The following is a 12,097-nucleotide window of genomic DNA, read 5'->3' on the forward strand; positions in this document are numbered from 1 at the left end:
GTGGGGAGTCAGGAGGGGAGCCTACCTACCACAGGATTCCAGACTTTTGACGTGCTCTGATAGCCACAGTATTCATATCGCTAGTCCAATACAGTTTCTGGTCAATGGTAACTCCCAGGATGTCAATAGTGGGTGATTCAACGATGGTAATGCCATTATTACTCAGAGTCCCTTCTAGAAAACATTCTGCTCTTCCCCCATACAGCAGGAGGAAAACAGTTAGGGGAGCGATCTTACCAGCTCCTCACACCAGTCAATCAGCGTAGCGAGCTGGTAAGATTGCTAGAGAGGCAAAAAACTGGGTCTGCGCTCAGTTTCTTGCGTCTCGTGACTGTACCAGCCTCGATTCTGCCAGCGTAATCTGTCTCATGCCTGGGAAGGATGCGAGGCTGATTTAAATATTCATTAGGTTATTTAAATGTTATTAGTGAGCCCCTAACACCACAGGTGGCCCTCACCGGTGAGGACCACGTATGGTCCCTGGCAACGGGGTCAGACGTCATGGCCTCGCCAGGGACCGGAGGATATTGAGGCCCCCCGGGGAGTTGGGGACAGGGGTAGGCAGTGCCCCTTGGGCAGTGCCAACCTGGCACTGCTGGCCTGGGACCCTGGCTACACCACCAACTGTTTGAGCCAGAAAAGTGGGAAGAAGTATAACTTCATTAAGGGTTAAGGTGTCATCGCTCCTCAGTCATAGCTCCACCAAGGCCATTCCAGTCACTGTGACCATCCACAATAAACTCACGGATGACACAGATTTTATTCACAAGGGAACATACGTTCCGGAGGGAGATGCAAAGTGGAGCAGTGACAACCACACTGGCAGAGTCTACAGGGTCAGAAGAGGGAGACGGATTGAAAGTATTGATTGCCCAACCTCCAGTGAGAAGCGGACTCAGAGTCAGCACCACCCATGAAATAGTGGCCTGTAGCCCCTGGGTCTCAGTCGACCGAAATGGGGGCCAAAAAAGTCAGGGCTGCAATCCCACAACTTCCAAAGCACCATTCCGTGCAATTGCCGCTCTTCCCAGAGTGCGCCAATCAGGGATTCAGTTCTTAAATTTCTTAGGGCTAATATCTCTGTTGATGAAGACCAAGAACCTACCTGCTTTGCTAACCACTCTCTCAATGTATTCTGCCAGCTTTAAAGGTCTGTGCCCTTGCACCCTCCTATGATCCCTCTGCCCCTGCACACTCTTCACAACTGCTCCCCAACAGAAGCGGGGGTGTGGAATGGCACTTAAAATACGAGGGGGCCAAAATCCCCCACCTGCGAGCTGTTCCCCATAAGATAGGTGGGCGGGTGCTGAGATCGGCTGAGCACCTAGCATATTCCAATAAATAATTAAAGGTTGATTGAGCAGGTTGTCAAGCCAATTGATCAGGATATTAAACTTTTATTTTATTCATTCGTGGGACATGGGCGTCACTGGCTGGCCAGCATTCATTCCCCGTCCCTGGTTGCCCTTGTTCAGAGAGTGGTAAAGGGTCTGGAGTCACATGTCAGTCAGGCCGGGTGGGGATAGTAGATTTAGTGATTTAGCCATTAGTGAACCAGATGGGTTTTTCTGACATTCAACAATGTTTCATAGTCACCAGTAGATTCTTAATTCCAGATATCTTTATTGAATTCAAATTCCACCATCTGCCGTGGCAGGATTCGAACCCAGGCTCCCAGAACACTAGCTGAGTTTTTGGATTAGTAGTCTAGCGATAATACCACTAGGCCATCGTCTCCCCATAATTTCTTTAGTTTATTTTTTTATTAGTGTCACAAGTAGGCTTACATTAACACTGCAATGAAGTTACTGTGAAAATCTCCTAGTCACCACACTCTGGCACCTGTTCGGGTACACTGAGGGAGAATTTAGCATGGCCAATGCTCCTAAGCAGCACGTCTTTCGGACTGTGGGAGGAAACCGGAGCATCTGGAGGAAACCCACGCAGACACGGGGACAACGTGCAGACTCTGCACAGACGGTTACCCCGGGGGTCGGAATTGAACCCGGGTCCCTGGCGCTGCGAGACAGCAATGCTGACCACTGTGCTACCATGCCGCCCCAGCTACATTCGAATGGATAAACATGGAAGAACTAAAACGAACAACACACGTGAGAAAGTACTCTTTATTGAATAATTGTTTCTCAAGGAGAATACAAAAAAAAGCACCAAGTTCAGCATATTTTCCACAGATTTTCAGGCATGGTAAAGGTTGGTTTCCCAAAAATAGAACAAGGTAGGATTTAAACTGCAAGAATAGCAAGAATGAAGGAAAAAAAAAACCTTTCAATGATACAAAACTTGAGCTACAAAAGTGTTGAGAAAAAAGGCAATACCACTCATTTTACAAAAGTACGAACAACTTGAACTTGTGGATGTGGACTGCAAAGCTTTTTATGCCTTAGTACAAAATACATGATAGAAATAGCCCAAAGACTCACTAGAGCAAGCAGTGACTTTAATATTTTTTTCTTCTTAATCACACCGACATATCAGTTTCCGAGCATTAGCCAAATCCCCGTCTGTAATTAAGCCCAGCTTTAAAAGTGGAAACAAACAGATAACATAAAGCAACCTTTAATCTTTTTAAACCGCTGACTTTGAAAAAATTTGAATTGATATGTCCTAGAATAGGTTCCTGTTGCATATAATCTCAATACTGAGAAAACCAAGAGGTACATATTGATTCATTTTATTTCCAGATATGCCCCGAATTTAAAGTAGCAAATCCCACTGTTAGTCCGGGGAATAACTGGACATTTTGACTATTTGGTAAATTTTGTATCCGTCTTACATTCTAAAAAAAGGTCCCTGACTTAATTTTCCAATAGTACCAATGGAATGCCTCCAGGATCCATCCAAATTTGACTCTCAAATATACTAACATTCAATGTGAAACATAACGAGATAGAAAGTTATAATACGCTTTGTCTTTTCCAATTCAACAACCATGTAACCTGACAGGAGTTTGTGACATGTGCAAAAAGCTGACATCCTTATCATTTGTCATTGCTGTCGGCCAGGCCTCAGTTTTAAATTAAACCATTTGCATTTAGTGGGATGTCCTGCATTTTCAGAGAGCAACATTTTCAAATCCTCCTCAAGCTCGAACCGGCTTTCTTCTTATTGGGAACTTCTTCCATGTTTGTCTAGCACTTCTTCCACCTGAATGGGGACATTATAAAAATCGGTGAGTGCGATACTTAAACTTAAAGGACATATTTGAAAATACAGCCAAGTGCAATAGGGCTGTTCTGTGAGGCCTTGAGGCAATCTTATGTGACAATCTCGAATAAGAGGTCACGGGTATAGGTTGAGAGGCGGTAGATTTAAAACTGAGAAGAGGAGGAACTACTTCTCGCAGAGGGTAGTGAATTTGTGGAACTCGTTGCCCCATAGCGTGGTGGAGTTCTAAATCGTTGAGTGGTTTCAAGAAGGAGATGGATATATTTCCAATAAAAAAGGCATAAAGTGATTTGGGGAACAGGTGGAGAGGTGGATTTGAGACCAGGGAGAGATCAGCCAAGATCTGATTGAATGACGGAGCAGGCTCGAAGGGCTGAATTTGCCTACTTCTGCTCCTAATTCCTATGGCTCTGTGTTCCTGTGCCTTGATGTGGACCTGCCGGCGTTGGACTGGGGTAAACACAGTAAGAAGTTTGACAACACCAGGTTAAAGTCCAACAGGTTTATCTGGTAGCAAATAAACTTGTTGGACTTTAACCTGGTGTTGTTAAACTTCTTCCTGTGCCTTGGCCAGATCTAATCAATGTTGTAATTATTCTAAGAACTGTTCATTATAAATCCAGTTGGGTGAGAACTTTTATTTACAATTTAACGGCTATTTCACTGTTAATCCAGTGTCAGAATTTTACATTTATCGTGATAATATGTTCTTTGAGTCTATACTTGCACACTGGGTACAATAACATGCCTTGAAAGGAACTTTCTGCTTCATCTGGAGGACTGTCTCTTAAACCTAGCAAGATCTAACTCAGCTGGAGCAGGAACAGACATCCGCGAAAAGTATAGTGTCAAAATAAATAGTGCATGGACCCTAGGCATTTATTGAAAGGAGAATTGGAGGTATTATAGGTAAACAGGACTGCCAGATATTTGCCCCAACAGAAATAGGAGAAGGAAATTAGTGTTTGTTGAAGCAGATTGAGGTTGACTGCGAGGATAGAGGAATCCATGAACACATAAGAGTACTGGATGGAGTGGAGTTGGTGAGCTTTTGCTCTGTTAACTCTTCTGTTCTTAGCCTAGAAACTGGCAGGTATATATAACCTGGCAAAAATCTAATTTTAAAGCTGCCATTTTATGCTTGTGATAGGCAACAGAATGATCTCATTTTGGTCGAGGAATGTAATGGGGTTGCCATCCATTCTCAGCTGCTAAAACGGGTACATAAGCTTTCAATTTGATGGGTGCTTATTATTTGCCAGAAGTGCGCCATTGACCACATTTGTTTTTATTCATTCGTGGGACATGGATGCCGCTGGCCGGCCAGCATTTATTGCCCATCCCTAGCTGCCCTTGGAGGGCAATTCAGAGTCAATCAGATTTCTGTGGGATAAGGCGGAAGGGTGGCCTGGGCAAGGTGACCTTTTGGAGAGCTGGTGCGGTCTCGATGGGCCGTAAGGCCTCCTTCTGCACTACAGGGATTCTCTGGTTCTAATGCTCTCAGTCAGAATGAGAGCTATTATTCAAAAACAATCAGTGATTGCTTATTTTGTGCGCAGTTGAAGCATTTGTATTTCTTGTGGCATTTTTCGTGTAGATTTTCAAACTGAGATTCTGGGACCTTAGGGTTTTATGATGGATTCTCGGGGGTCCAGGGAGACATCTGAGGTGGAATTTTCCCATCCCTGCTGCCATGGGAATTGCAGTGGGCGGGACAGAAAATTTGACGGACCATGCAAAGGTCCGTTGACCTCGGGTGGGAATTTCCGGCTTGGGGCGAGCGCAGCTGGAAAATCCCGCCTCTGATTTCTGTCTATCGACCGACCAAACTATTTATCCTTTGGACTATCAGATAGTTATTTGCTATCTGGTACATGACACTGAATTAAATAAAGGTGACAGCATAGAATTAGGCCATTCTTGCTATGCTGGTGACTCCTCCCAATCTATTTACTTTACCTTACTCCCATCAATTGTCCATCTATTCCTTTTCCCCTCATCTAGCTTTGTTTTAAATGATTCTATACCGTTCACCTCAACCATTCCACATGGTGGCGAGTTCCACATTCTCAACATCACTTCAATGCATTCCGGGAAGAGTATTTAACAGGCGACAAATGTAATAAAGACTCTCATTGCATTGTCGCTCGTAATGAATTTCTAGTTCACTGTCTTTTGGAAGGGAGGGATGCCAGAAATGTGAACACATTTTTGCAGAAAAAAACTGTATGGGGCCGATTTTACGAAATCGGGACTGAGTGCCGGGTCTGGTTGTCAAACGGATCCGCGCCCGGCAGCCGCGCTCCAGCGCGCCCATACTCCTTTTTTCGGCGCCGGTCTATTGGGCGGGGCTTAGCGCTGTTAGAGCGGCCGGAGCTCCAACTGCGCATGCGCAGTTCAGAACAGACCGCAGGCAGCGCGCCCGGGAGCGAAAGGCAAAGCAGCACAGACAGCAGAGAGGATGAAAGGATGCCCTTTGGAGGATAATGTCCACGTTATAATCACAGGAACTAAAAACCTGACAGTCCAAAATCTGGGATAATATTACAGGACAGGGATGGGGGATATACATTTTGAAATATTATCCCAGATTTTGGACTGTCAGGTTTTTAGTTCCTGTGATTTGGACATTATCCTCCAAAGAGAATTCCTTTCATCCTCTCTGCTGTCTGTGCGGCTTTGCCTTTCCCTGGGGGGAAGAGGGGGGGATGGAGAAGGGGAGTGACGTGTCTCCCGGGGGGGGGGGTTGATGTGCCTGCCGTTGGGGGGGAGGGGAGATGGAGAAGGGGAGTGACGTGTCTGCCCCTGGGGGGTGGGGGGATCCCTCCTCTGATCCCTCCTCCGGTGGGGAGGAGGGATCGGCCGCAGACTGGCAGCGCTGCCCCCCGCCCCCCCCCCCCCCCCCGCCCCCCGCCCCCCCAGGGAAAGTTAGAGCAAGGCCAGGAACGTGTCGACGGACTGCAGATCGGAAGGATAGTGGAGGGAGACCAGCAATCAAGCTAGGTTGGGGGCCTGCCTCCCCGGGGGATTCCGATCCGGGGGGGTGGGGGTTGGGGGGGGTGGTGGGCCGCCGGGGTGGTTCGCGGGGGGGGTCCGCGAAGGATGGTCAGGGGGGATTGGCTTCGGCGGTTCCCCTGCTGAATTGGAGTCCCATTCGGACTTTTATTTAGTAGGTCGTTTAATGCGCGGACGCGAAATGGGCCGCAACCTGTTAAAGTCGGATTCGTCGGTAAAGTTGGGCGCGAGCTTCATTAAGTCGATTTAAATGCATGCAAATGCATCTGAATCGTCGCGCCGGCCGATTCGGGTGGGGCTCGGTAAAGATGCGATCTGCCATGAGTCAGGTGCAGATCGTGTTTTAGGCCCGACGCCCAACTTTACCGCGATGGGCGTGAAATTTTGGTAAAATCGGGTCCTATGTACCACTAATTGATAATATTCCCACATTCTCTAAATAGCATAAACTGACTTGATCCACCGGCTTCGATTTTCCAATCAGAAAGCTGGTGTCTCTGTCTCTGGATAACCCAGGCTTCATGTCCAACACTGAAAGATTATGCAGATGGTAATATTATTGTAAATAATCAAGTCTAACATACCTGGCACTCGTCTGTAACCATGAGCAACTCTCCTTGATGGTTCTTCAAAAAAAAATACATTTGATTAGAAATGAAACAGAAATCCAACAAATGTACAGTTTCAAGTTTAAAAGTTTATTTATTAGTGTCATAAGTAGGCTTACATTAACACTGCAATGAAGTTACTGTGAAAATCCCCTAGTCGCCACACTCCGACTCCTGTTTGGGTACACTGAGTGAGAATTTAGCTTGGCCAATGCACCTAACCGGCACGTCTTTCAGACTGTGGGAGGAAACCCACACAGATACAGGGAGAACGTGCAGACTCTGCACAGACAGTGACCCAAGCCGGGAATTGAACCCGAGTCCCTGGCGCTGTGAGGCAGCAGTGCTAACCACTGTGCCACTGTGCCGCCCCAATCAGTCAATCAGTCATGAGCCATTAAGAGAAAAGGCAAACAATTTTATACTCGTCCTCAGAATTTTCAATGGTATGTTTTATTTGGTTCTATCTGATGGGTAAATCTAAACAGCTTTAGTGGTGTACATATACTTGGTTCTCTTTGCTGAAGATTTATTGATAAATGAAGTTAACTACACAAGAATAACATCAGAGACAGATGTGACATTTGTCTCAGTGTGGAAATCCTTGCCAGCAGTTACTGTGTTGGTTCTAATGCATCTGGCAGGATTTTCCAGCCCTTCCGTGGGGCCCCCACAGGCACAGGACGGATGAGCCAAGCAGAATGGCATAGACATCGGCAGGACCTTTTGGTCCCGCCGGCAGCCAATGGCAAGCTGGTTCCACTGCCGGAAAACAAGCCGGGCGGTGAGAGTGTGGCTGGGGGGGAAGGGGTGTATGTGTGAAAACCCTCCCATAGTTTTTGGAGCCACTTCATTCAATGTGCTAAGCTTTCCCAAAAGCTTTAGCAAACTATATATAACCAGGCCTCAGTATGAAGTTATCATGCAAATAGATCAGAGCTTTCACCATCTTTATGATGTTGCTTCACTAATTTCCATACAACTGATATATGAGTAAATACATAGAATCATAGAATCCCAACAGTACAGTAGGAGGCCATTTGGCCCAAGTCTGCACCGACAATAATCCCACCCTGGCCCTATCCCCGTAACCCCACATATTTACCCTGCTAATCCCTCTAGAATCATAGAAGAATCATAGAAACCCTACAGTGCAGAAGGAGGCCATTCGGCCCATCGAGTCTGCACCGACCACAATCCCACCCAGATCCTACCCCCACATATTTACCCGCTAATCCCTCTAACCTACGCATTTTAGGATTCTAAGGGGCAATTTTTAACCTGGCCAATCAACCTAACCCGCACATCTTTGGACTGTGGGAGGAAACCGGAGCACCCGGAGGAAACCCACGCAGACACGAGGAGAATGTGCAAACTCCACACAGACAGTGACCCGAGCCGGGGATCGAACCTGGGACCCTGGAGCTGTGAAGCAGCAGTGCTAACCACTGCGCTACCATGCCGCCCTCTAGCATACACATCCTGGGATACAAAGGGGCAATTTAGCAAGGCCAATCCACCTAACCCGCATGTCTTTGGGACTGTGGGAGGAAACCGGAGCACCCAGAGGAAACCCACGCAGACACGGGGAAAACGTACAAACCCCACACAGACAGTGACCCAAGCCGGGAATCGAACCCGGGACCCTGGAGCTGTGAAGCGGCAGTGCTAACCACTGTGCCACAATTGAAAATAAGAACAATGTGATTTTCAGAGGAAGATCTTACCTGCGTGAAGAAGTTTTGTGATTTCCTTTTCATGCTCGCTCAATGGCTCACCCTCAATCGTAATTTTAGTGAATGAAGAAGAAGAGCCTGCCAAAGTAGCAGTTAATGACAGCATTAGTAACTGACACACATTATCTGTACAGGAAAGCACTTCCTTCAGGAAGAATTCTGAACTAAGTCATGTTTGGTCGAATGCTAAAAAAACCTAATTTATTCCATGAAACACGGTGTATCCGTTGCATAATTTTCAAAAGTTAATAAACTAAATGTTTTGCATTCCACTGCAATTGGTACTGGAAAGATTGCAGTTTCCTTCAATCAGATGTGTTTAACAGAACACAAGGGCTTTTTTTATGTGCATCTGAGATATAAAAAACCCAATCATGTTTGACAAACACTTCAGCCTTTCGAACACCACGTAAATTTTGTCGATGTTAGAAATCTGTGAGTGACAACTTGGTGAATTAGAATCTCACGTGAACAAATTGTATTCATCATTGCTTGAAGTGTTGTGTGAATGTGATAAACAGTGACTGGGTCTCGCAACCCGCAACATGTTCCCTGTGAATGGAGCATCGTGTCGCTAGCTATGGTAGATGACTTGCCAACTTGACCAACTGCAATCAGTTCACATTGTGGCATAAAAAGCATGTACCACCACTATTAACCAGGTACTCTCGAAGTTGACCATGTTTGGTACCTTGGTATCTCGAACACAAATGAAACCGCCCTTAGACTGTTAATGGGAGGCTAAGGGGTAGGGATGATTATTCACTATTCAGAACACTATGCTGAATATGAATATTGTTAGTGAAGAGGAAAATGCAGGGAAGGAGGTTTCCACTGGCTGCATTTGAGTATCCTGATCTCCATGAAACACAACCACAATAATTAAGACACAAGGTTGTACATCGATAAGGCTGGGGGTGAAGGTGGAGTGGAGTTTACAAGTTTCATTTGAAGCGAATGTCCAATATCAATTGTAAAACATCTTTGCTAATGAATAAAATAAATTCCCCTCCCCTTTCCCCCTTGAATTATTTAACAAAAGACAATCGTACCCTCTGAATGTTGTGTTATTCAGTGTCCAGTGTAAAAAAAATCTCTTAGCACTGAAAATATGTTTTCTTCTATCATTCATAAGATCCCTACAGTGCAGAAGAGGCCATTTGGTTCATTGAGTCTGCACCGACTCTCTGACAAAAGTATTTTACCCTGGCACTCTCCCCTGCCCTATTCCTGTAACCCACACATTTACTATGGCCAATCCACCTATCCCACACATCTTTGGACTGTGGGAGGAAACCGGAGAGCCCGGAGGAAACCCACACAGACACAGGGAAAAGGTGCAAACTCCATACAGTCACCCAAGGCTAGAATCGAACCAGGATCCCTGGTGCTGTGAGGCAGCAGTGCTAACCACTGTGCCACCCCGTGCCGCCCATTAATAATAAATTAAATTGAGAATACAGATATAAGGAAGTTTCCACAAGAGTGAAGGGGGGATGGAAACAAATGCAACCTTGGATTGTTAATGTAGGTTAGGCAGAATATTTCTATGTTGGAGTTTGATATCTGGCAGCAAAGAACTAAACACAAAGAAATGTTTTTTTAGATTGTTAATGAAGGAAAACGTTGTTTGAGTCACAAATATCCAGAGAAAATTAACTTTCACACAAAATATAATGTGAATCCCACATGTAGGGTAAGAGATGGGAAACACAGGCTATTAGTTGGTTGGAGTTGTAAACAGGGAATGAAGATCCTATGAGTCCATGCCTCAGGAGCCGCAAGCTCACTAACCTCCGTGAAGGAGTTTTTGGATTTCTTCATCCTCAAGTAATTTGGGATCACCCTCAATAATCCTGGTAACCTTGGTGTACTGTGTTCCTAACAAGATACATGTCAATGATGAACCTTAAATATTTTCACTGCTTCCACCACAGGAAGACACATATATCGGAAATACAGAAAGATTATTGGAATCTCTGATTGTAATTACCAAATGTTGGCCGAAATTCTCCGGCCGTTCACTCCGGCGGGATTCTCCAGTCCTGCCGGCAGTGCGCCCCTGTCCGCGGGTTTCCCGCCGATGTGGGGTGGCGTCAATGGGAATTCCCATCGACAGTGGCAGGACCAGAGAATCCCACTGCTAGCAAACAACGCGCCACCTCCCGCCGGTGGGAAACACGCGGCTGGGAGGTCGGAGAATCTCGCCCATTTAGTGAAATTATTTTTTTTAAACTGAGTCTGATGAAATACATTTTATTAGCCTAAATGTTTCTTAAATCAGGTTCACACATTTTTATTAATGTCATTGAATGACCAAGACATAAAAAGTTATGTGATATTATTGAAATGCTTCATACATTGTGTTAAATTCCTGTAGCATATTTTAACAGATAGGTTAATAGTTTGATCCTGCTATTAAGAGGACGTTGAGACAATTACACAAAGCGTTTATACGATAATATCTCGAGAGATAATTTCTGGGTAATCGTTTTGGTGAAGGAAATGGAACAATTTTCATTTCCTCCTGTGATATTTATCTAATCAAACTAAGCGCTGCTGGAAGCACTCCATCTTCTTAAAATGCTTCAGTAGCATTAGGGGAGTCAATTTCGATTTTTCCTCTGAACTTACATTAATCTCAAACAAAACTCCAAATAGCTGTCAGGACAGAAAGGATTTTATTCCATTAGTCTGGACCAAATAATAATGTACAATCCATGAACTATGTTGTTCAGTGATTACTTCTGACCTTACGCCACGGAAGGCACAGCCCTGATGTATTCTCAGAGAAATATATCCGAGGCTGCACTATTGCTCTTGACCTTAATGAGTCATTTCCCCATGATTTTCTACTTCAATACGGTGATGTACATCAGTCTAGCTCCGCGCTTAAAAGGGTATTTTACTCATTCGTTGAAGTGACTTTTTAGTAGAATTGTGTCTTTCACCACCTGAACATCAGGGTGGCGTTGGATTCCAGGGCCTCATTGGGTATATGGCCGGTGAGGGGCAGAGGAATCCAGACTGGTTAGGCCAAAGTCAAGGACCTGCAAGAAAAATCTCCTTCGGTTAGGTGGGTGATAAGGGTGAGGGGATGCAGTGGTGCTAAAAATCAGGGGACGGGTGTTGTTGATCAGAAGTACAGGCCAAAGGAGGCCCAAGCACTCCACTTCTCAATGCCCACCAAGAAACTCTTAAAAATAATTAAACTTTCTGGGCTACCTCGAGCCATTGAACCATCTACGGGCAGCTTTGACCTGGGGGAAAAGCCACCATTGCTCCTCTGCTCAGGCCTCTGGTTCAAATCACAGATCCAATTCTGAAGACATCATTGGAGCCTGACCAATCTATGTAAAGAGAATTCCCACCAGCCTGGGATTGGTGTCCAAGCCTTCTTCAATTTGCACTCGATCAAACTTAGGACGTGGCAAGAAGTGGCTCAGTTCCCCATTCCATTTTAAGACCATAAGACATCGGAGCAGAATTAGGCCACTCGGCCCATCGAGTCTTCTCCGCCATTCAATCATGGCTGATATTTTTCTCATCCCC

At 45.5% G+C, this 12,097-nt stretch overlaps 1 protein-coding gene across 6 annotated transcripts in view; it reads right to left on the reverse strand.

Moving 5' to 3' along the window:
* Window positions 1-2,112: 2,112 nt before the first annotated feature.
* Window positions 2,113-12,097, reverse strand: part of LOC144499799 (periostin-like) — a 104,793-nt gene continuing 94,808 nt past the window's right edge. For 3 of the 6 annotated variants that reach the window (XM_078222294.1, XM_078222293.1, XM_078222296.1), the window contains 4 exons: window positions 10,340-10,426; window positions 8,537-8,623; window positions 6,786-6,827; window positions 2,113-3,165 (listed from right to left, as the gene is read on the reverse strand). In XM_078222294.1, coding sequence (XP_078078420.1) covers window positions 3,101-3,165; window positions 6,786-6,827; window positions 8,537-8,623; window positions 10,340-10,426 — 281 coding nt within the window. In that variant the 3' untranslated portion in view covers window positions 2,113-3,100. The remainder of the gene's footprint in view (window positions 3,166-6,785; window positions 6,828-8,536; window positions 8,624-10,339; window positions 10,427-12,097) is intronic. The other 3 variants (XM_078222297.1, XM_078222298.1, XM_078222295.1) reach the window with 1 other exon arrangement.

The sequence above is a fragment of the Mustelus asterias genome, chromosome 10 (genome assembly GCF_964213995.1).
Source record: "Mustelus asterias chromosome 10, sMusAst1.hap1.1, whole genome shotgun sequence".
In the NCBI taxonomy this organism is placed as follows: domain Eukaryota; kingdom Metazoa; phylum Chordata; class Chondrichthyes; order Carcharhiniformes; family Triakidae; genus Mustelus; species Mustelus asterias.